We start from the raw sequence: 22,209 nt of genomic DNA, 5'->3' as shown, positions 1-22,209 counted from the left end.
TGGTTTCTATGACAGCAGTCCCCAACCCCTGGGCCGTGGCCCGGTCCGTGAGTCCGTGAGTCGTTTGGTATCGGGCCGCGAGAGTTGAGGCTCAGGTGTGAAATGTATGGTTTTCCGGGTTTTTTATCGTTATTTTTTTTAATCGTTTTTATTGTTAACTCGGTTTCCCTGGATCTTTTCCCATGTGTTATGAATAAATCTTCTGTTTTTTTGCTACTGGTACTGGTTTTATTTTGTTGTATTTATCCGCAACACCTTAAAGGCCGGCCCGTGAAAATATTGTCGGACATAAACCGGTCCGTGGCGCAAAAAAAGGTTGGGGACTGCTGGTCTATGAGGACTCACTTTTGGAGTTATCCAAGTGGTGATCAGAGGAACTGCATTTTTTGGCACTTTAGCATTGGCTTAATTCCTTAGCAGCAGAATTAATTGTCGCTGCTTGAATTTATCACATAACTGTCTCATCCATACATTTAACTGATAATGAAAAAACACCTTCAATAGATCATTCAAAAGCAAATATTTATTTGTATCCAACTCAAAGAGAGAAAGGAATTTGAACCAGTAAAGATAGGCTATAGTTCTTGTTGTTGGTAGGAAAATTTGCTAGCTGTGTTCTTCCATGTGTTTGTGTGTTGTGAAAAATGGAAATCAGTAGGGCACATGTGCAGTAGCTCTTGAAGCAGACCCCTTAATCATATCACTCATCACTGCATCTAATAAAAAGACAGCCTAGAAATGAAGACAAATTGATCCCCCTTCTTATTTTATAATGTAGGTTTGGTGCTGTGAATCCAAGAGAGACAGGTGTTTCTTAAACGATCCAAGAACCACTGTGTGTGTGTGTGTGTGTGTGTGTGTGTGTGTGTGTGTGTGTGTGTGTGTGTGGTCTCATAACACCATTACAATCAGCACTGACTTCATCTCAGCATTGTTTTTGCATCCACTACACACCTGGACAGAAGATGCCGCCACAACTGTCTGCATGTGGTGAGCAAACAAGACACAGTGTGGTTTTTCTCTAGGGCTGACCAACTTGGCAACTGCTAGAATAAAAAGACTTTTGTCTTTGGTGGGTGTTATAAAATAAGTATATACCACATATGGTTTATTTAGGGGAGGCATACTGGTTGTAAGTGCATCTAATAAAATCACCCATAAGGGACCGGTTAGAGGGATACCGCAGAGCAAAACCCATAGCTGAGTAGCAATCTCAAGGCCTCTGTGACAGCAGCACTTTGGGAAAATCTTTTAGACGTAACCTGAAGTAATAACAGAAATGAAATCTCTGAACCCAGCCCTGCATCAAAGTTGAAAACCATCCAAACAGAGTGTCAGCTCCATTCCTTTTGCTGTTCTGTCTCTAAAAATGCAGCTGAGTGTCCCCAAAAACTCAATAAGAAACTGTCAGCTTGGCTTTTCATTTATTTTCCCACCGTTTGATGCACCGCACAGTGTTTCTCCTAACCTCAAAATATGAGTTAAGATGTAGAAGGGGGTAAAAATGTTTGACTTTTGGCTGAAACTGCCCGATCTTTGTTTTTTCTGCTTGTTTTCTCACAAAAGAGGTTTCAGAACATTTTCTCTTCATTCCACTGAAGTCCTATTTTTTCCTGTGAAATGACTTCTCTGTGCACCTACAAGACAATATGAAAAATTATGTATGTGGCTCCATCGTGCTGTAACAACTGAAAACAATCAGAGAATGGAGAGAGCAGAGAATGTGTTCATAAAAAAACTACTGGTCTCAAAACATAATGTGAAGCTTGAAAGGTAGTCCAGAAAGAATGGCCCCCTATGGAGCTGTTGTCCAAAATTGTAACTTTCATGGAATAGAAAAAAAAATTCATTATGTTTTAAATAGGAGTCCAGACAATAGAAAAGGTTTCATTTTATAAAAATGGAAACATCACAAGCTGTTTTCCAGTATTTCAGTTTTCCACTTGCAGTTTTACTTTTCTTACGGTGATCCCAAGCAACATGATTCAAAGACCCAACTCTAGTGCAACAGAGCCTGCCACCTCCTGAATTGGATAAGCATAAGAAAATAATAGGATGGATGGGTGGATGGGTGAAAGGTGTATGGATGCTACGATTCCTTCTTTGGGAACCATGGATGTCTGTACCAAATTTCATTACATTCCATCCAATAATTATTCACACATTTAATCCGAAATAAGTATTGAAACCACTCAACAACCATTGTATCAAACCTGGAGGCTTATTGTATTGAATCAAAGTTTAAAGGCTTTCTGTCTACTAAATGTTAGATATAGAGGAAATGTCAAAACATAAAAATATAAACATAAAAAACTCTCTGTCTCACCGAGTCCACCACTAACTTCAGAAGTTATTTAGTTTAGATTTAACAACTTTAATAACAGATGTCCTTTCAGAAAGGCAATAGTTTGATACTAAATCTAAGCCATCCCAACGAAAGACTTTCACCAATACTGCCTCAGCCATAGGCTGTACATGAAAGACAGACTTAGAAACCTTGGCCTCACCTATTGATTAATGAAGCCTTGAGCTGAGCATTTCAGTCTTTGCCATCTTGGACATTTGAAACTGGACAAACAACAATCTGACTGAGATGCCAAGAGATACTGATGACTCTAAGGTAAGGTATCAATTTATCAGTCACAAGGGAGACTCTTCCTAAAGCAAACCCTGCTTTTTTCTTATTATTTACAGTAATGAGGGCCATTTTTAACAAAAAATTAAGTAGTGAGACAATAAAACTGCTTTCTTCTTGTTTCTAGAGGAGACACACCCCCTGCTGGTCACTATAAAAAATGCAGGTTTAAGACACTTCCACATTTGCTTTTGTTCCCACCTGGAAGCTACATCATTTATTTACAGTCTATGGTATCTGCTGACAGTATACATCATATGTCATCACTATCCTGTGATGTGACCTTTAGTTGCTGTAAACATTATGTGCTGTTCTGAGCCGAGTGGCCGAAGCTATTTGTATCCAGTTTGATTAACATTTGTCTAACGGTATTGTTTTGCACTAACATATAAGATCAAACTCATCAGTCTCCTCACTCATCATCTATTAGTGCAACCTGTTCTCCCAAACAATACATATGAGTCATACTAACTGATAAAATAAGCATTCAAACACAACCTGTGACAAGGTGAACAGTAAGGCATCTGAACTTAAAGCAGGATTTTCTGTTGGAGGACAGAAACGGACCCTTTGTCTCCTCCCCAGTCTCCTAATAAATTGGTTTTAGTCTGTTTTGGAGCAAATTATCCTTCCCTCTCCCCCTAATTTTCCAATTTGCTGTGTCATTTATACCTAATTGAGGACCGCACTGGGCTGCATTACTCTCACAAATTGGGTGATATAGTTTATTGAAGGTCTGCTTTATACAGAGGGGCTGGTAAACCAAACATCAATTGTAGACCATACAGAAGATGGGGATTTTTCCTGCAGGCTGGGGAGCATTGCAAAGAGGCTTTAATTATTTCTCAAAGGCAATCCTGGCCATTGCTCCACCACTCATTTTATGGTCACTTTCTTTTTCTTTCTTTGATGGAGGTAATGAATGGGGTGAGAATTCACTTTATTTCATCCCTGCTCTGTCGCCCTTCCTGGTATTTGCATCTCATATTCTTCTAACCAAATAAGAAAAGCTTGTTTTCAACCTGCTCAGGCCAGGTCCAGCATAGGAATGAACGAAAGAATAAAGCACAGGTTAGTGCCTCCTCCATTAGCGTGTGACTCCTCCTAATAAGGAGGTGTAAGTTTGTGCCCTTGACTGTCAAACTATTTACTGCAAGAAATTCCCAACAAAGTTTTGTATTTATTTGCAATACAGAAACACAACAGGTACAGGTACACTAAAGTGAAAATGTAGGAACATAATAACCAATAATGAGTTGTTACATTCATGTGATGATAAAGGAAATACTTCAACAGTTTTAGATCCTTTTTTTTTCACTTTTAAAGATGTCACAGAAAGAAAAAACGAGTTAACAGCAGATAAATACATACTGTATCTCCTGCAGGTTTTCCAATCAAGCTTAGTTGACTCAAGTCAAGTACAACATCCACACAGAAAACTGTAATGGTTTTGAATAGCTAATCAGCTAGCATCATGTCTTATTCTTCAACTGACATCTCAGCCTCTTTCAGTACTAACCAAATATTCAGCTGCTGACTTTCTATACATAAAGTAGCACGAGACGCGTGAACTATTCAGAGTGCACGGCTTGACAAATGACAGTTTGACTGCTCTTATCTCTTACACAAAGTGTCTACATAAACACGTCTCCAGTGTAGACTTTACTCTTCAGCTGACAGTTCAACCGCCTTCGGAGCTTAGACATTACCTGGCACTTCAGCTGTTTACACTTAGGCGTTTGCTTTTTTAACTCCAGTTGTTACAAAGTGACAGCTCCACTTCCTACAGCACTTAAACTGAAATCTGACAGACTTTATGTTATTACACTTCTGCTCATTAGCAGCTCTGATAGTGTAAAGGTATTCACTTCTTGAGAGTCTCTGAGTGCTGTGGTGTTTTATAAGGGCAAACTGCCGTCCTGGAGGCATCTTCTGTAGCAGGAGCTATACCACAAAGGCAGTTTTGTGATTTTTGTCTGTATGCAGGTTGTTAAAGTGGTGCAAGATGCCATCATAAGTCTTTGACCTTCTGATCTACACATCTGTAAAATTGGAAACATCAGAAGCTTTTAACCGTGAGTATTAATAATATAACTACTTAGGGGGTAACATCGACATGGTTATACGCATTGCCGCTGATGTGATCCCATTTCTCCTTCCAGCTGCTTTCAACTCACATTTGAAGTTCAAGTTGGCTTTTCCCCTTCATTCAGTTTTTATAGTTTAAGTGAAAATATCTGATATTTCACTCGCTTTTATGGCATAGACAGTGATTGCTATTATATTTTAGACTTCAACAGACATGTTAACTGCTTACACAGCTACTCTACTATGACATAACATTATGATGAAAACTGCTCCTACAGGACCTCAAAGTGAAATTTCACATGGTTCCAGAGGCCACGGTTCAATTGTTTTGATCTACTTTCAGCTCTAATACTTGAAATCATTGCCAGGGGTTCAACTACTGCCCTTCTGACATTTTACATATAAATACAAGCTGTCCTGTGGCTTTGCTGTCTGTCCCATCTGATGTATTACAAAAAAAAGATACAGGTCACACTCTCACCTTGACAAATATGGACATTTGTAATAAACCCATTGGCACCACATTTAAACGCACCGGGCAAGTGTCATTTTTCAAAAGCATGATTATCAACCTAATACATGATCTTTTGCTTAATGTTACTAACTAGTTTTATGTCTAAACCTAACCAACTTGCAAATGTGAAATTAAAAAGTGACTGAAAATAAAGCTTGAAAAGTGCAAAATAAAGCTTGGTTGAATCACAATCTCTTACAAACTGATTTAATTTACTGGCACCCCAACAATCTTTAAATGCCACTCTTTAACCCCCTGAGGGTTACTAGTGAGAACCCTGTTTTGTACTAAAGAAAACAGTCACAGGAGCAGTCACCTTGAGGCACTTTATATTCTAAGGTAAAGACCTGCAATAATGCAGAGAAAACCCAACAATCATACGATCCCCTTTGAGCAAGCGCTTGGCGACAGGTGGAAGGAAAAACTCCCTTTTAATAGAGAGAAACACTCAGTGCATCATGGGAATCCCCTATCAGCCCAGACCTATTGCAACTACAAGATTTATAAAAAAGGAAAGTTTTAAGCCTAATCTTAAAGTGGAGAAAGTGTCCGTCTCTCAGGTGCAAACTAGGAGCTGGTTCCTCAGACGAAGGCCCTGAAAACTGAAGGCTCGGCTTCCCATTCTACTTTTAAATTCCCTATGAAAAACATCATGTGGTTTTCCTGGTCAAAAACGAATCATTTGATAAAATGAAAAAGAAAACAATGAAGGATAAATGTGATATTCTGACTGTGTAGAGTTAGGGTTAGAGTTGGAGCTGGCCTGGCACTGATGAGTTAAATAGCACAGTCACTGTCCAATAATGCCACTACTAGTGCGCCAGGGCATCCATGCCAAAGCACACCTCTGCAACACCAGAACAGCAGTATCTGACACCCTAGCATGAGAAAGCACTTGATAACTATACAAGTAAAAATGTTTTCTATCTCTAAATGGCAGAATGGGTTTAATGCTTAGGTCTTGTTTTCGTATTTAGTGCAAATAGATATCTGAATTTCAAAGCCATCAAGAGGCTTCTCAAGCAAAAGTTTGTCTCTGTGCAATCAGCAAACAGCATTAACTTCCCGCCTCTCCTCAGGGTATCCTGTTATTTTCTTTCCACAGGAATTTTTTCTTTTTTTTTGGCAGCAGATGTTCCTCTCCACCCTGCCCATCGTTGCGGGTGCCTGAGTGACGGAGAGGCCGCCCATCAAAATGCCATCAGGACCCTGCTGGCCACCAGATGAACGCATGCCCAGAATGCATCATGTGGGGGCTGTTAAGTCCCATTTACCTCTTCCTCCCGTCTGCCACTTCCCTTTACCATCAGCTTGTGTCCTCGTAACTCTCCATCACCGAAGCAGACATAACAAAGCATTCAGCGACACTTTTTCTGGTTTGTGCTGACAAACCAACTTAACAAAAGATGAGTCTCGACCCCTGGCTGGCTCAGTATAAAAGACCGCGGCAGACGGAGGTGTGGGCATGTGAATAAATCGATTAGCAGAGCGCTTGACGGATGGGATTTACAGGAGGTCTCGACGCACCAGAGAATTAATTTTGCTGGGAGAACATGGTTCTGCCAGGTTCATTCGTCTTGGCGGGGAATTTGGCAGTTTCCCCAGGTCTGGGGGCTCAATTAACGAACGGCTGCAGCGGTTTGGGGAGGAAACAGCTTTGTTGAGGAATATGCCACATCCATGTGTCAGGCACATTTTAATGATAACGGATTTTAGGAATGCAAAATGAGAAAGGGAAAGGGGAGGTTAGGTGGGTGAGGTTAAGCTTTCAATGCTGGATTGGTGGGGGATGGGGTTTTAAGAGGAACACCAGGACAAAGAGACAGGTAAAAACATCTTGTGGAGCACGACGTGTACGTGTTATTAAACAACTGACTAATATACACAGCATTACACCATGGACCCAACAAATACACTGTACTGCAAAAAGCATTTGCTTGTCTGCCTTCACATATGAACTTGAGTGACATCCCATTCTTATTCAATGGGTTTAATGTGATGACAGCCCACCGTTTGCAGCTATAGCAGGTTCAGTTCTCTGGGATGGCTTTCCCTGAAGGTTCCCTGAGGTTTAGGAGTGTGTTTATGGGAATTTTAGGAGCATATTTGTGAGGTCAGACACTGATGATGACCGTGATGAAAGCCTGGCTCGCAGTCACAGCTCTAATTCATCGCAAAAGTTGTTCTATCAGGTTGAGGTCAGGACTCTGTGCAGACCCGTCAAGTTCTTCCACACCAGACTCACTCATCCATGTCTTTATGGGCCTTGCTTTGTGCACTGGTGAGAAGGGGCCATCCCCAAACTGTTCTCACAAAGTTGGGAGCATCAAATTATCCAAAGTCTCTTGTTATGCTGAAGCATTAAGAATTCCTTTCACTGGAACTTCCAACCCCAACTCCTGAAAAACAACCCCATGCTATATAAATGCGCCTCAGCATCTGCTGACCCCGCTTTTACGTGGCCTGCCACATTGTGGCTGAGTTGCTGTCATTGCCAATTGTTTCCACTTTGTTATAATACCACTAAGAGCTGACTGTGGAATATTTAGCAGTGAGGAAATTTCAGGAATGGACTTGTTGCACAGGTGGCATCTCATCAAAGGACCACTCTGGAATTTAGTGAGCTCCTGAGAGTAACCCATTCTCTCACAAGTGTTTGTAGAAGCAGTCTGCACGTCTCTGTACTTGATTTTATGCACCTGTGACCATGGAAGTGATTGAAACACCTAAATTATGTGATTTGGATGGGTGAGTGAATACTTCTAGCAATATAGCATATAAGGCCAATATTCATTTTACTTTTGATGCTGTCTCCACCACCTCTACACTCATACAGCATGTCAGTCGCAGAGTAGTTCACTGTAAAGCATCCAATGTTTTTTCATCCTTTGCTGTAAATGAGAAGATGGAAATGAAGATTTAAGCAACTTAAAGCAACAGATATTTTTTTCCTTCATCTTTTGTATACAGAGTTATTTACGCAGTAATTTTATCAGCTTTGTCTTTCAAAAAAAAAAGGTTTTCCATATGAAATTTGCACAAATATGTTCCTTTAACAGGATGTGGTCTGTCCATTTCAAGATGAGTATTTTCAGTGCAGTGCATGGGCTCTGCAGAGTAGCTTTGGATGATTAAAAGGTCAAAATATTCTTCATTCACTGGGCCTTCAGTTAATCCACTGTCTAAAACAAGCGGTTTTAACACCTCTGCCTTAAGCCAACTTTCTTCTGACTGGAGGAGTTAATTGAAAAGGCCGCTGTGGTGACCAAACCAGCATGCTTTAGTTGACCAGACTGGGAATATCTGCTGTCTTTGACATCATACAGATATCCAAAACCAAGCTTCTAAAGCAGCCTCAGATAGCCTCAAAGGGATTCTTTTTATTATTTGAAGCCGAGTTTGAACATGTTTATGCATTCACTATTGTTAAAGTATAAGTAAATATATGACTAAAACTAAGGATAAATATGATGGGCCTGCTTTAAATTCTTAAGTACCTTTCTTTGGAAGTAAAAGGCAGGTGAATCTAGACTTCCACAGACTGAGCATTAATGCAGAGTTGCTTGTTGTGTTGAAGCATCTTTGCACTCACTCTTCCCTTCCCACTATCTCAGGTTCCGATCCCTCAACCTGAACATTTCAGTGGATGATTTATGTAGTAGTGTTGCTCTGTGACCTCAAAATCCGCCCCATCCATACCGCACCTGTCACTGCGCCACTGCCTGCATGCTTACTGAAAAGCAAGCCATCCATGCAAAATGGCAATTTTCTACTCACCTAGAGAATAAAAAAAAGGATCCAATCCATTCAGAGGCAAAACAAGGAAAATTCTATGATATATAGAGCAGGTGCGCGAGGCCTCGGCCCACTGCTAACGAGGGAGCTGAACTGCACGCACCGTTGACCACAACATCTGTCGTTTTCACTGATGCAGAGTTTGGTTTTACCTTTGCAGCACAGTTTGCACGGCAAGAGACAGGAGATGATAAAGTACATAAGATGGATACAGATGGAAGAGACCCGGCCCGATTTCAGTTGGGGGGCACAAAGTTCCCATGCTGTGCCTTGGTAGCATATGATGCATGAGAATCCACCACGAGCAGCAAAGAGTTATGCTTGTCTGCCTGGGCCCAAGGTGAGGCCCGGCCTGACCCAGTTCACCATCCCAGGTGGAAACCCTAATGAGCTCATCAGGCCTAACGAAGCTTAACAAGCTTCTAATTGGCAGCGTTATGATGTCCCCGAAGGTCAGAGTGCAGGATCCTGTGCCAAGAGCAGGAAAGGCTTTCACTTCCTGCCAAGAGCAATCATGTGACTGACTAATATCCCTTTGTGTAAACAAAGTCGGGAAAGGGCAAGAGGAACTTCTTACATAAGCAAAAAGTGGAGTGTGGTAGCTTACAGAGAAGTTGTGGTGAGGTTTGACAACAAAGCTGCAGCCTCACAAGTGGAAAACAAAGACGTAGAAAAATATCACCGGTATAAATCATGCTTGACAGTGTAATCTAATACAAGAGAGAATATCGTCGCCTATAACTTTACAGATTATAAAATAAAAAACAACAAACATATAAAAATTTACTACCAGTAAATAACAAGCAGTTATAAAAGTTTGATCGGATACAGAAATCTCACTTTTTCCTTTAGCAATCAAAAAAAAACAAAAACAAAAAAAAGAGCAGAGGCTGTTCGGGTGCCTGACAAACATTTCTGTGGTGAAATGCTGCCACCTACTGGTCACTATGCACAGATACAACGTCAAAAAAATCAGTCCACTGAAAGAAAGAAAAAACGAATTTCCACATTATGGCATAATTGAGATAAAATTAAAACATGCCATCTGCTATATTTAAGAATACACAACCCCAATAAACCAGAAAATAACCACATCACACAGTTATGAAGACAGAGTGCACGATGTACACGATGTATATATTTTCACTAATGATGTAACTACAAGGTTAGTGATGGAAACATGGAGGGGGGGTTATTGCAGCAATGACAAACCACACAAATAATATCAGAAAATGTACTTTAAAAAAAAAAAAAAGAATGAAGAGAAAGTTGTATCTGATAAACACATACTGCATGTTTCTGTTGGACATTATCATACAAGTCCTATTAAGATCCGTTAAATCCAGACTGGCCAGGAATAAAAGACTGGAATAGCACTAAAATCTATCCAATTTCCCCTGCAACAAAAAAGCATCTAAAACTACATAAAATTACATTTTAAAGTAAAGGGATAATTTAGGAGAATGTGAATACAATGAAATGAACAATTTAACTAATAGATTAATTCCAGTGAATGTGGAGGGTCTCAAGAAAACAGTGTCCAGCACAACAAATATTAACCTTACACTGTATCCTAAAGTATTTGTTAAAGTATAATCTGTATAAAGGAAAAAGAAAAAGAAAAAAAACATGCCACATTGTAGGAGAAGAATGAAAGCTTTACAATAGAGATAAACTTGTGTTTTAAAAAAAAAAAAAAAGTATAGTACAAGTCTGCAGGAGACTGTTTGGTCACTCTGATGTCCCACACAATGTTGTGAGTCGATTCTGTTGGGAAAAATAAAAATAAATGATGAGAATCAAAGCATATGCAAATATTTCACATCAAAATTTGGCTAAAGCTGCAACAAAACAGTGACGAAAAGCTGATGAAACTGTGCAAGTAACGCTGTCCTGCTGGAGTTAATTTACCTGCAGCTGCCGAATGCTCCTCATGGCGGTTTCGTCCAGCAGTGACAGATCCACTGAGTCCATCTGACTGGCCAGCAGTTGAATGCTCTGGATCAATATGTGAAGGACAGTTGTGTTAGTGAATTAGTTTTTGAGAATTAGCCTTCTAATCCAGAGTTTTGTTAGACAATTAATTACTCAAAAGCCATGAAGTCATCAAATGTAACTAAACAGTCATCAACATAAGTATAAAATCAACATGAAAGCAGAAGACTTGAAAGCCAATTTAATGCATCTTTAAGCTCATTTTCAATAAACCGCATATAACAAAGTATTCAATGTTTTATCTTCCTGAAAATAGACGTCTAAATTTCTTTAGTAAATATTGTTTCCTCTGCTGCCTTGTTAAAATCATTTCTTAAACAACTGACTGATCAATAGTACCTGAAGCTCTGAGCCTGACTAAATGTGCACTCACCTCTCCATTCCCAACGGGAACATTGATGACAATATCCTCATTTCCTGCTGCAATGGGAGAGCCGTTGACTGAAATGCTATAGACCCTCTCCTTGTGGCGGGGAACTCTCACTGCGGGGGTCTTGGGAAGCCTGAGGTGAAGTGAGTAATATGAAGCCTTCTTTGTAGGGAATGTCAACATTGCAGAGTAAATAGCACGGTCTGCCAGATTACAGCAAGTCTCCAGTCCCCGCACACTTTCTAACACTCAAAGACATTAGATCCACTTACAGCTCTATGAGAGCAGAGATTTTGCTTTAACGAGAAGCCTGAGCTTTAATACAATACTTTGAGCACTTGTTTGTCTGTTTGCCCATGTTTTCACAGAATCACTATCTATTCAGCATGAACTGTAAATGAATTTGTGCTAGTAAAAATGTCTCAGTACTATGTCTCAGTAATAAAACACTGAATATAAAGACACAACACTGCAGAAGTCTTCAGTGAGCTGCACTGAATAACCACATTCAGGACAGGTGTAGATGTCAACCTGTGAGGACGACTGGTGCACTGCTAATGTTATCCACACACAGCAAACTAACCTGACCAGTATGTGAGTCTAGTTTCTTATGCACAATATAAATCTGACCCGTCTTCATCTGTGCTCAATTTTGAATCCTTTTTTTAACCATTTTATAAATACGTTTTCTCCCCTCTCAATCAACTAGAACACTAATTGCTATTGCCAGAAACACCATCTTTAGAGTGACACAGTATAATTCTAAGGTGTACCTTGGGTCAAAGCGGGGGGTAATAAGAGGAGTGGGTCCCATCATCAAAGAAGAATCCAGCAAGCTTCTGGCAGGAGTAATCAGGGGGTTCTTGTTCGATCTGAATCCAAACAATGACAATGTGTTAGCATCACATTTATTAGCTACCAAACTTGATTCCAAAAGTTTTTAGAAAGGGAGGAAAGAAGAAGAAAAGAAAGAAAGAAAAAGAACAATACAAAAAGTAAAAGAACTTACCGTCTGATGGTGGAGCTCTGCTTGCTGATCGACAGCGCCTTTGCCCTCTTTGTTTTAGTCGGGGGCTTTCTGGTAGTTCTCCCCTAAATTATAAACAAGCATTTAAAACACCACAAAAGAAGCAAACAGAGTATCCTGCATAACAACAGCTGTATTTAGTTGCTCTCATGTATGACTGTGTGAAAAGCAGTCATTACCTTTTTTGTTGTGCTTGGGACGTTTTCATCCTCAGAGCTCAATGTAGCCCCACCTTTCTTCTTTGATGCTGTGGATTGGACAAAACAAATTGGATTGGCTACAGGGAAATGGTTTCCTTGTTTCATAGGAAATGTATAAACTACTTTTAACTCACTTTTCTCAATTGTTTTTAGAAGAGATGTATGATCCTTAGCCACGACACTTTCCACAAGAGCAGCTTCCTCTTTTCTCTATAAATGCAAATATAACTGAGTGTTTATGCAGAACAGAGCATCGTTACACAAGCATGAAACTTGTATATTAAGTATAATTTGACAAGGCTAATCAACTGACCTTTGCACTATCGAGTTCTGGTGTTTGTGGTTTCTCAGATTCTGCAGAGATTTAAATGTTCTTTATTTAATGCTGTTTAAAAACCAAAACAATATACACTATATACAGAGCAGCAGTGTAGAGAATACTTTTTGGTAATAAGCTATATATAGCCTGTCAGGACTAATGAAATTCATTCAAGATGAAATGCACAGATTTTTGAAAATGTACCATTAGCTTTTTTAAAAATCAGAGCAGAATGCTGTAAAAGTCTCTGTGGCTCAAGAGCACTTCTTCTTCATAGATTTGGGATTTGTTAGTCAATAAACTATGTTTACTTACTCCAATGCTCCAACCAGTTCATTTGTCTGACAGCCTTGGGGAGCTTAATTATTGCCATGTTGTAGCTGTTGTCAACATCTTTCAGCAGCTGGTTTATCTTCTCTTTCAGCTGTCCAACTCTAGTCTTCACTGCAGAAACACAAGTGTTGAGTCCAGCTTAAGTTATACAGTGTCAATTCAGCTTAAGTTATACAGTGTCAGGGTGGGGTGGATGGATGTTAGCATCAGTGGTTATTTGTGACAGTAGATTGGATCAAGAGTGAAGGTAAAGATGCTAAGATTTCCACTGGTAGTGACCAGAAAGGACATATTAGAAATTAGTACATGTGAAGGATGGCTGAGGTTGAGTGGTTTGGAGGCAAAGTTAGAGAGGCAGGGCTGAGATGTCATAAACATGTGCAAAGGAGGGATAGTGGAAATACTGGACAAAGGGTGTTGAATATTGAGCTCCGAAGCTGGAGGAAAAGGAAAAGGTTCATGAATGCAGTGAAGGAGGACGCGCAGAGGGTTGGTAAGACAGAGGAGGATGCTAAGGATATAGTGAGCTGGAAGAAAATGTTGTTTCGGTTGTTCCTAAAGTGAGCAACCGAAAAAAGAACAGGGAGTATTTCTGTAGCATTTCTATGGTGAGTTAAAAATAGTAATAATAATCACCCTCGCTGTCAAAATCCTCCAGAAAAGCTTCCAGTTTTGCCGTCTTGGGGTTATTCTTGCGTTGCTTGGTAGTCCTTTTCCTGGGAGCCATTTCTGACGGACACGGAGTATATTAGTACATTACAATATAGCCTAGTACAGTACAGTATAGTGTGGTATATTAACACGCGATAGACACAATGAAATATTAACATTATGACCCTTAATGGGGAACAAAAGAAAGTAAAAAAAAAAAATCTGCCTACATGCGGCTAACTGTTGGTGAAGCTAACGTTAGCGAGTAGCTTTAGCTGAGTTAACGCTTATTTTCTGACCTTATTTTCGACAGCTGTATTTACACCTACCAATATGTGTTACTGGTAGGTGTAAATACAGAATATGATGTATTTACATGCTTTATTTAAAGTATATATCATTACCTAAATGTGTTTTTCCTGTTCGTTCTCGACACTCGCCTTCCTTCCTTCACAAAGCCCTTTTCAAATCTTCGCGCGGGGAGGGGCCAACACGCCAGATCAGCCAATTAGGACGCGCATATGCCTTGCGTCGCAACAACTTTGTTTTCAACCTATCGTAGCGCCGAACGTCAGTGTTTACATCAAGAGAACGGAAATGGTTCAGGCAACATGGTAGAAATGTGATGTTCTGTAGCTGCGAGAAGAATCATTTAAAAGTCATTTTTTCATAAAGTCGCCTTCATGGAAAATAAGACATAAAGCTGACTTAATGTATTTCGTATTTTTCCCTTTGGACACTTAAGTACTAAAATCGTTTGCTGAAATGTCTACGCTTGCGGTAGCTACGCTTCATCAGGCTCTGAGGAAAAGCTTCGCGACACTTGAAAGCAACCAAAAAGTATGGAAGAGTGTTTTAGCCGAGTGCAGCCCTCTGATGGTGTCTCTCGGGAATTTGGCGGAGCAATCGAGAGCACTGTCCAACGTGCAGATCTCCAACACACCGCTCAGAGTTTTTCCTGACCTGGAGGAGAGACTCCGCTTTAAACTCCTTGAAGCAACGGATATAGTGCTGGGAAAACTCAACGAGAAGATGTGAGTAAATCGGCTTTTATATCTGATAAGGATGCTGCGTTATTGGTATTCACATCAAACTATCCATGTTTGATGGGAAAGGAGTACAGCTACACCCTTTTTAGTAATAAAAGATCAGTTTATATTTTAGTAAGTAAATGGATCTTTGGAGAAGAACCTTATTAGTACCAGTTTGCAGAAGCTGCTCAGAGTATGCTTCAAGTATATATTATACTATAATTTTTATCTCACCCTCCCTTCTTTCCTTTCCTCTTTCTTTCAGGTCTTCCCTCCAGTCTGCGAGGGATGCCATCAGTAACCAGGTTGCTGCAATCCTTCATCTGTACGAGCAGAACACACACAGTTTAGATCTGCTTGCAGTAACTGAGCGATCAACCACCACCCCGTCGGTCGCTGACATGCTCGAGTGGCTTCAGGATGCTGAGCGTCACTATCGGCAACAGTATCCTTTTCTCTCTTCAGTTTTGGATGTTTATGTTATATTCTGGTATTTTTTCCCCTTAACTCTTGTGTTCAGATTCCTGAGGAGGAAAACTCTGCTTCAAACACTGAGAGCAGATGACCTCTCACTTCTGGAATCTGCTCCCCAAAGGTGGAACTCCTTGGAGTCTCCCAGTGCAGAGGACCACATCACAGGTAAAATGTATATGACAAGTACTTCACTATATCATTCAGTTCACATCTGTAATTAATGCTGTATGATGGACTAGTTCTTTCAACATTGAAAGAAGCTGAAGATGTTTATAAATGTACTTAAATCCAGAACAACACAAGTGCTGACAGACTGTCATCTAGCATACATCTAAAGTCATGTAAAGATTTGAAAACAATAGATTAAAAAACAACTGTAAAAACATAATTCAGGGAAATATTATGTCACGGTTTTAAACTTAATCTTTTTTCCTGTTACACTAGAGGGCGTCTTTAAATATTCTTTTTCTATCACTTATAATCAATCATAAAGGGACCTACCTTTATGGCCAGTATTCATAAAACTTTTAAAATTCATCTCAAGTAGCAAAACCTAATTTGATATAATTTCAGTTTTAATAATTGAGTACACATTGGCCAGAGACCAGTGCTCTGATGGATCTAGAAGTGACTGTTATTTATTAAACTAATTATCTTGCTCTCTTTTCTTTTCAGATACACTTTGCAAAGTGTCTTTCTTTGTGGAGTCGCAGTGAAGATGGTTAAGGACTCACCTAATCGTGAATATAACTGCATTTTAATGAAGACGATGAGAACAAAGAGATCCAGAAGAACGACTGAAACTAACTGCACATTGACTTGAACTGATGCACACAAATGTCGCTTGGAGGGACGATGGTGCAGGGAAAGCTCCTGGTTCAAATCTCCTGGTCAACTGTTGGTTTTTGTGTGGAGCTTGCATGTTATTCCTGAGCCTGCAGGGGTTCCATTGGCTTCTTCCCACAGTCCAAAAACACAAACTTGTATGTAAATTGGCTGCCTGGATGTGAAAGTATGAATAGTTCTGCTTCACTCTGTCTCCCATGATGAACTGTTAAGCCCAGATAGGATCAGCAATTAAAAATGGATGAGTGGACTTAAATTGCTCCTAGATCTACTTTGAAGGGAAACCAGGGTGCCCTAAAAACTACAAATAAGTATTTACAAATAATGGGGCCAATGTAAAGTATTGATTTATCTTGAATTCAGTTTGGATGGATTGAAATGTTTTATCCAGTACGTATGAGAATTTTGAGCACACATACATCTATATATTTATTGCACAACAGAACTGCATCTTTAAGGTTTCGTTATTTTTAGAACATGCTTGACTCTTATTGGTACTACAGTTCAGAAGAGTGTATCAGCAGGTGTCCAAATCATAGTTAACCTAGTTCAAATACAGCAGTGTAAGTAGTACTGCTCATTCTTACCTGAACTTCACTTTCACTGTGTCGTTCTCTCACAAGTTTGGTCTTATATTTCGTTTTTAAAGGTCTCATAAACCTAAGATTAGTGTTAGGGTTGGGTTTTACTTTAGTCAGAGGCTAAATAGACCTGAGAGGTCAACGAGGATTGCCGGCTCGACAGATCTAAATCTCCACTTGGAAATAATGGTTATCTCTGGTTTCGGGGTCATGTGACTTTTCTTCAGTACAAAATGATCCCTGTGAGTGCGGCCTACTCCAGAGACTTTAACAGATGAAGATGATGATAAAATAGTGATTAAAATGTATAAGGAAGATAAAAATAAGGTAAAAGCAATAGTTTTAAAAATAAGACCGAAAATTATTGCTGCTGAAAATAGTTAACTGTGAGATTTACATGAATTATTAATTATTATTTGGCTTAGTGCGCCCTTGATGCATCGAGCCATAACTCACAACTCATGCTGTTTATTTCTAAGGTGATGGCTGCACATCAGAGCTCTGAGACTTTAAAATTGATCCATTTAAAAATTAAATGTTATTGTCCCACATCGTAATAAAGGAGACGTGGAAAGCACTATAGTTTTTCAGCAGGTGAAAGTGAAATTAAATGTATTGATTGAAAAGGTATTCTTGGTGTGTGTGCTGTTTTATTAGCTACAAATCTAGCAGTGTAAACGAGACTCAAGAGCAGAATAAAATCAAGTATAACAGAATTTACTGCATCACCAAATTAATACATGTACATTCCCATGAGTATATAGCACTTAATTTAGTGGTTTTAGTAAGGTACTTCTTAACAACTTACACATATAAAAAGTATTCCCCTAGAAACTTAAAACATAGTGTAATTTAAAGATAAGGAAAAACATGATACTTTCTTTTAAACCAGTATAAATACTTCATTACTGTACTTAAGTAGAACTTTGAGGCATCTGTACTTTTCTTACAACTTTTTACTTTTACTTACTACATTTTTAAACAGATGTATTTTCTAATTTGGATTAACGGATCTGACGGGAGTTATTATTTCAGGGTATTTCATCATCTAGCTAGCCCTACAGAAAACAAGCAAGAATAAAGGGAGTCATATTTTTTTAAGTGTCAGGTAATTTCAAATTCAGAGTTTCTATCAGCTCAGCAAACACACAAACCGTTTGTGTCTCCAGTTTGTGGCACAGTGTGTTGCTAGCTGAAGGTCCAGCTGCTGTATTTGATGGAGAGAAAAGAAAGAGAGCTAACTTCACTCAGAGATGGAGAAAGATAAGAAAGACGACATGAGGGGAAGAAACGAGGTTAGACTTAAAGGTAAGGACTGCTCAGTGGGGTTTGATACATTGGAAATGTAAAGCTTACATGTACGTCCTCATGTTTTTAAATCAGATATTGGGTCTGTACATGTGACAAAGAAAAACGACTACTTCAAAATTGTTTAAGCACACTTTGCCAGATTTTTTTTATTTCACAATATTCTGACTTAAGTAATCACTGCAATCTTCAAAACACAAGCCATCATTAAAGCCATCATCAAGTCATACTGTTACAGCAAAGACTAAAGGCTTTCTTCAGGCACTGCTATGAATCAGACAACAGAAAACATCAAATCTCAACATACTGAAGACAAACATGACAAAGAGATTTACAAAATACGTATTCATAAATATATGTTTAAATTTATACCTTAAAATTCATGATCTTTGTACCATTTTTAAGAGTATCAGCTCTTCTTTCCTTCTTCCTTTCCTACACATACTCCTTCAGTGGTAAATTATTTGAAGTGATAGGCTTTGGGAGATCTGGTGCTGTAGCAGGTGAATTTGCAAAACTCCGGCCTATGTAGCCCCTCCGGTACCTGCCGCCCCTCTCCATGAGTGGGCAGGTGCTGCTCAACACAGCTCCGCTGATCATGAGAATAACCGCAGCCGCCCAGCCCAGATAAATAGCCTGGCCCAACTCTCTTTTGTGCATCACAGGCACATTGGGGTTGTAGAAATCCTGGATGACTGTATTGGCAGTCCAGGAAACTGGAATTAATACGCACAGGCCTGTCAAAATGAAGAGAACTCCACCTGAGAGCGCTATACCCGCCTTGGCCTGGCGATCGTCCCCGGCACAAGTGGTGCACTTCATGCCGCAGCAGGACACAGTGCAGGACAGCCAGCCCATGAAGATGGCCAGACACATAAGAGCACGGGCTGCCTGGATGTCGGGAGGCAAAGCCAGCATGGAGTCATAAGTCTTACACTGCATGTGGCCCGTGGTCTGGTAGACGCAGTTCATCCAGATCCCTTCCCACTTGATCTCTGAGGTCAGGATGTTGCTGCCTATGAAGGCTGAGACCTTCCACTGAGGCAAGGCTGTGACAGCGATCGCCATGATCCAGCCGGTCACTGCACAGGTGAAGCTGATCAGCTGCATCCCGGTGTTCACCATGATGAAAAAACTGGATGTGAAGCTTCTTTAAAATGTTTAATTTGTTCCCTGTCTTTAGCTTCTTTGACAAGATCTTTTCCTTAATATCAGTCTTCCAAGTCGTTTTTATTTAAGTGTTCTTCACTTTTCCTTTTGTGTTTGGCCAAGCGTCCTATGGTCTTTGCCCTAATGTCACTTTGTCATGTTCTTCTCTTTTTCTTTTCCTTCTCAACATCTGCTCACAGTTTCCACTTCCACGCGTCTCAGTGCACTGCGTTATCCAGAAGTAATTGCTTGCTTTTGCTCAACAGACACCCAGCTTTTCAGGGGATCAGAGGCTCGCGCACTTTCTCCTCCTTTTCAAGTTTGAGTCGATGCATTATTGAGTAGCCAATACCTGTGCAGCCACCTGTGGCAGCCCGCAGATGTGGGATCAATCAGGCTTTACAGTGCAGGGCTGGTGGAAGAGAGAGAGCTCTGCCAGGATTTTTTTTTTTTTGCTTTTCCAAGGAAGTGCTTCTTTTTCCTTTAACTCGGGACTGCTGAGCTGCTGTTTACTTCAGTGTCACTCTTGGTTTTGGTGTAGCCTTACCTAGATGGACCAGACTGATATAACCTGATACCTGGATCCAAGGCTACTGATGATGCTATGAGTGTATCCTTTCACAGGAGGTTGAATATAGTGACTCTCGATTACACAGAATAAAACAGCGTAGCTTTTTACCTCCTGGTCATCGAAAGCCAGTGTCTACTCCTTATGCTTCCAGAGGGATGGATAAAATAAAAACCGTGATCCACCTAAAGAGGGTACTCCAGCCTCCTTTTCCCTCCAAAGAATCCAAAATCCACATTAAGCCTCACAGGCAGCGGGTTTTTGTAATCTTCCTCCTCTGAAAGAACAGCTTTCCTGTAGAAAACAACCTGCAGAATTTATCTTCAGACACCGCTGCTGTTGCCAGCTGAAGTGTCTCTTAGCTGACAATATATGGCGCTGGGGTCCAAGCCTTGATGAGGCCACTTCAGGCTTCAGCTGCTGCACAGCGTCACCCTCCCCCAGCCACTTCCTTTAGTAGCAGTGCAGCCCAGATGGGTCAGTCCAGATCTAACAAGGGTATAAATAAGAAATCAGGCCCGCAAAGTCAGACTTCTGGGTAAGTGAAGCGTAAGATCCCTCCCCCTTACTTTCATCCCCTCTGATGTCCAACCTGTGGAAAGCACCACTGAACCCCAGAAAAAAAAAAACAATAAAAGAGGCGAGTGAGAGGGAGAGGGCAAAAGAGGGTGAGACAACAAAAGGGAGGGAGGCATGGGCAAACTCAGGATGGAGCGGTGTCTGTAGGTGGATCAGCTAACACAAAGACAACATGGAGTGGGCTCCTACAATGGGGATTACACACTCTGTATTGCTCCATACCACACGTAATTACATGAATTTTAAAGAAGACAACACAAAAATAGCTTTCACTTGCCTCTTTTGGTCTGCAGCGAAAGGGCGAAGCAGCTTTTCATAGTTTTATTTCTTTGACTGTGGATAAAATGTTGTGAGGCTACAGTAAAAAATAAATAAATAAATAAGAGATCACAATTTATTTGGGGTTTTTTTTTTTCAAATTCACTTAACCGCAATTTCTTACTAACCACTTTCATGTTTTTCAGTTAGATAGACACAGAGTACTGAAACATTAACAAGTTGAAATACCAACTGCAGTTATTGCAGTGAATTGTTTGGCACATAAATAGCTGGGGGCGGTGTAACAGAAGGATCTGACAGCAGGTCTTTGTTTTCATTTCAACATATTTTCCACCCAAGAAAGAATCCTTATTCCCTCTGCATTTGGCCTTAGTGTGGTGTTGTGCTGATGAATTAAATATCGTGGCATCAAGATCTGTGGTTCAGGTTTCCTTTCTTCTGTAGCCTCCGCTCGCCTTGGTAACAGTGGTCATGACAACCAGCCGGGACACAGGAAATGGCAGAGGAGACAGATGATACACAAAGGGGGCAGAGGAAGGTGGCACATACCACTAATGGGTAGTCAGAGTGAACAGATAGACAGATGTAAGTGTGTGTGTGTTTTCCTTTAAGAGGGCAGGCGGCAGTGAAATTACTCTGAACTTAAATCTTAAATACACAACGGAAAGACAAATACTTTAGAGCTTAAATTTATAAGATATTGTCTAGTAGTGGAATGCTTCAAGTCCTAGCTTAGGACTTTATAAGCAACCAATTCACTATCCCAGGTTGATTGCTTGCATTACAGACAGGTTGCATTTGCTAACTGATGACCTCTTTACCTGAGCTGCACAAACATAAAAGGCAGCCACCTGCTTTTTCAACCAATTCCTTCTTCAGGAAATGTTGTGTTGTTTTGTTTGTTTGTTTGTTTCAGTATATAGTAATGCATCTAAAGAAAATCTGAATATCATGAAAAAGTTTAATTCTTTCAACAATTTACTTTAAAAAGGCAAACACATTGCATGCCTTTTAAGCCTGCTAAGGTGTTGTTGAAGGTTGCTTTGATAGCTGCCTTCAGCTCATCTGTATTTTTCTCATTTTCCTCTTGACAGTATTCTATAGACTCTCTGTGTGGGTCAGGTCAGGTGAGTCCACCACAGTAATAACTTGAGATTTATAATAGTTGTCTCTGTGGGCAGGTGCTAGGTCCTGCTGGAAAAGGAAATCAGCATTCTCATAAAGCTTGACAACAGGTGGAACCATAAAGTGCTATAAAATCTCCAGGTAGACAACTGCATTGACTTTGGATTTGATAAAACACAGTGGACCAATCAACCACCAAAACCCATCAGCATGTGATACACAGACACAGACCGCACTCTCCACTTTTGCTCCAGAAAAGGACTTGATTTCCAAATGTGGTGCAAAATGTGCTTTTAGCTGAAAAGAGGACCACAGAGCAGTAGTCCACTTCTTTTTCTACTT

The 22,209-nt window shown here is 40.2% G+C and overlaps 3 protein-coding genes and 1 long non-coding RNA gene across 4 annotated transcripts; 2 read left to right on the top strand and 2 right to left on the bottom strand.

Annotated features, from left to right (window-relative positions):
• Nucleotides 1-4,320: 4,320 nt before the first annotated feature.
• On the top strand, nucleotides 4,321-10,287 carry LOC112843568 (uncharacterized). The gene is made up of 2 exons (XR_003216005.1): nucleotides 4,321-4,710; nucleotides 6,343-10,287. It is a non-coding gene; the product is annotated as an uncharacterized LOC112843568 (long non-coding RNA).
• cdca8 (cell division cycle associated 8) lies at nucleotides 10,138-14,457 on the bottom strand. The gene is made up of 11 exons (XM_005452736.4): nucleotides 14,332-14,457; nucleotides 13,913-14,005; nucleotides 13,259-13,387; nucleotides 12,938-12,978; nucleotides 12,759-12,834; nucleotides 12,604-12,671; nucleotides 12,407-12,489; nucleotides 12,171-12,269; nucleotides 11,401-11,530; nucleotides 10,944-11,030; nucleotides 10,138-10,799 (listed from the first exon to the last, which is right to left on the bottom strand). The coding sequence occupies exons 2-11, from the start codon at nucleotides 14,001-14,003 to the stop codon at nucleotides 10,764-10,766; spliced, it is 840 nt and encodes a 279-aa protein (XP_005452793.1). The 5' UTR covers nucleotides 14,004-14,005; nucleotides 14,332-14,457; the 3' UTR covers nucleotides 10,138-10,763.
• Nucleotides 14,458-14,512: 55 nt separating this feature from the next.
• airim (AFG2 interacting ribosome maturation factor) lies at nucleotides 14,513-17,489 on the top strand. Its single transcript, XM_003447175.5, has 4 exons — nucleotides 14,513-14,961; nucleotides 15,224-15,403; nucleotides 15,479-15,597; nucleotides 16,108-17,489. Exons 1-4 carry the CDS (start codon nucleotides 14,693-14,695, stop codon nucleotides 16,146-16,148), a joined length of 609 nt encoding a protein of 202 aa, XP_003447223.1. The 5' UTR covers nucleotides 14,513-14,692; the 3' UTR covers nucleotides 16,149-17,489.
• An 850-nt stretch (nucleotides 17,490-18,339) lies between these two features.
• On the bottom strand, nucleotides 18,340-20,470 carry cldn35 (claudin 35). The gene has a single exon (XM_003447176.4). The coding sequence runs from the start codon at nucleotides 19,290-19,292 to the stop codon at nucleotides 18,603-18,605; it is 690 nt and encodes a 229-aa protein (XP_003447224.1). The 5' UTR covers nucleotides 19,293-20,470; the 3' UTR covers nucleotides 18,340-18,602.
• Nucleotides 20,471-22,209: the final 1,739 nt, after the last annotated feature.

The sequence above is a fragment of the Oreochromis niloticus genome, linkage group LG22 (assembly GCF_001858045.2).
Source record: "Oreochromis niloticus isolate F11D_XX linkage group LG22, O_niloticus_UMD_NMBU, whole genome shotgun sequence".
In the NCBI taxonomy this organism is placed as follows: domain Eukaryota; kingdom Metazoa; phylum Chordata; class Actinopteri; order Cichliformes; family Cichlidae; genus Oreochromis; species Oreochromis niloticus.
The sequence above is the reverse complement of the archived record's forward strand: the minus strand, read 5'-3'. Positions and strand labels throughout refer to the sequence as shown.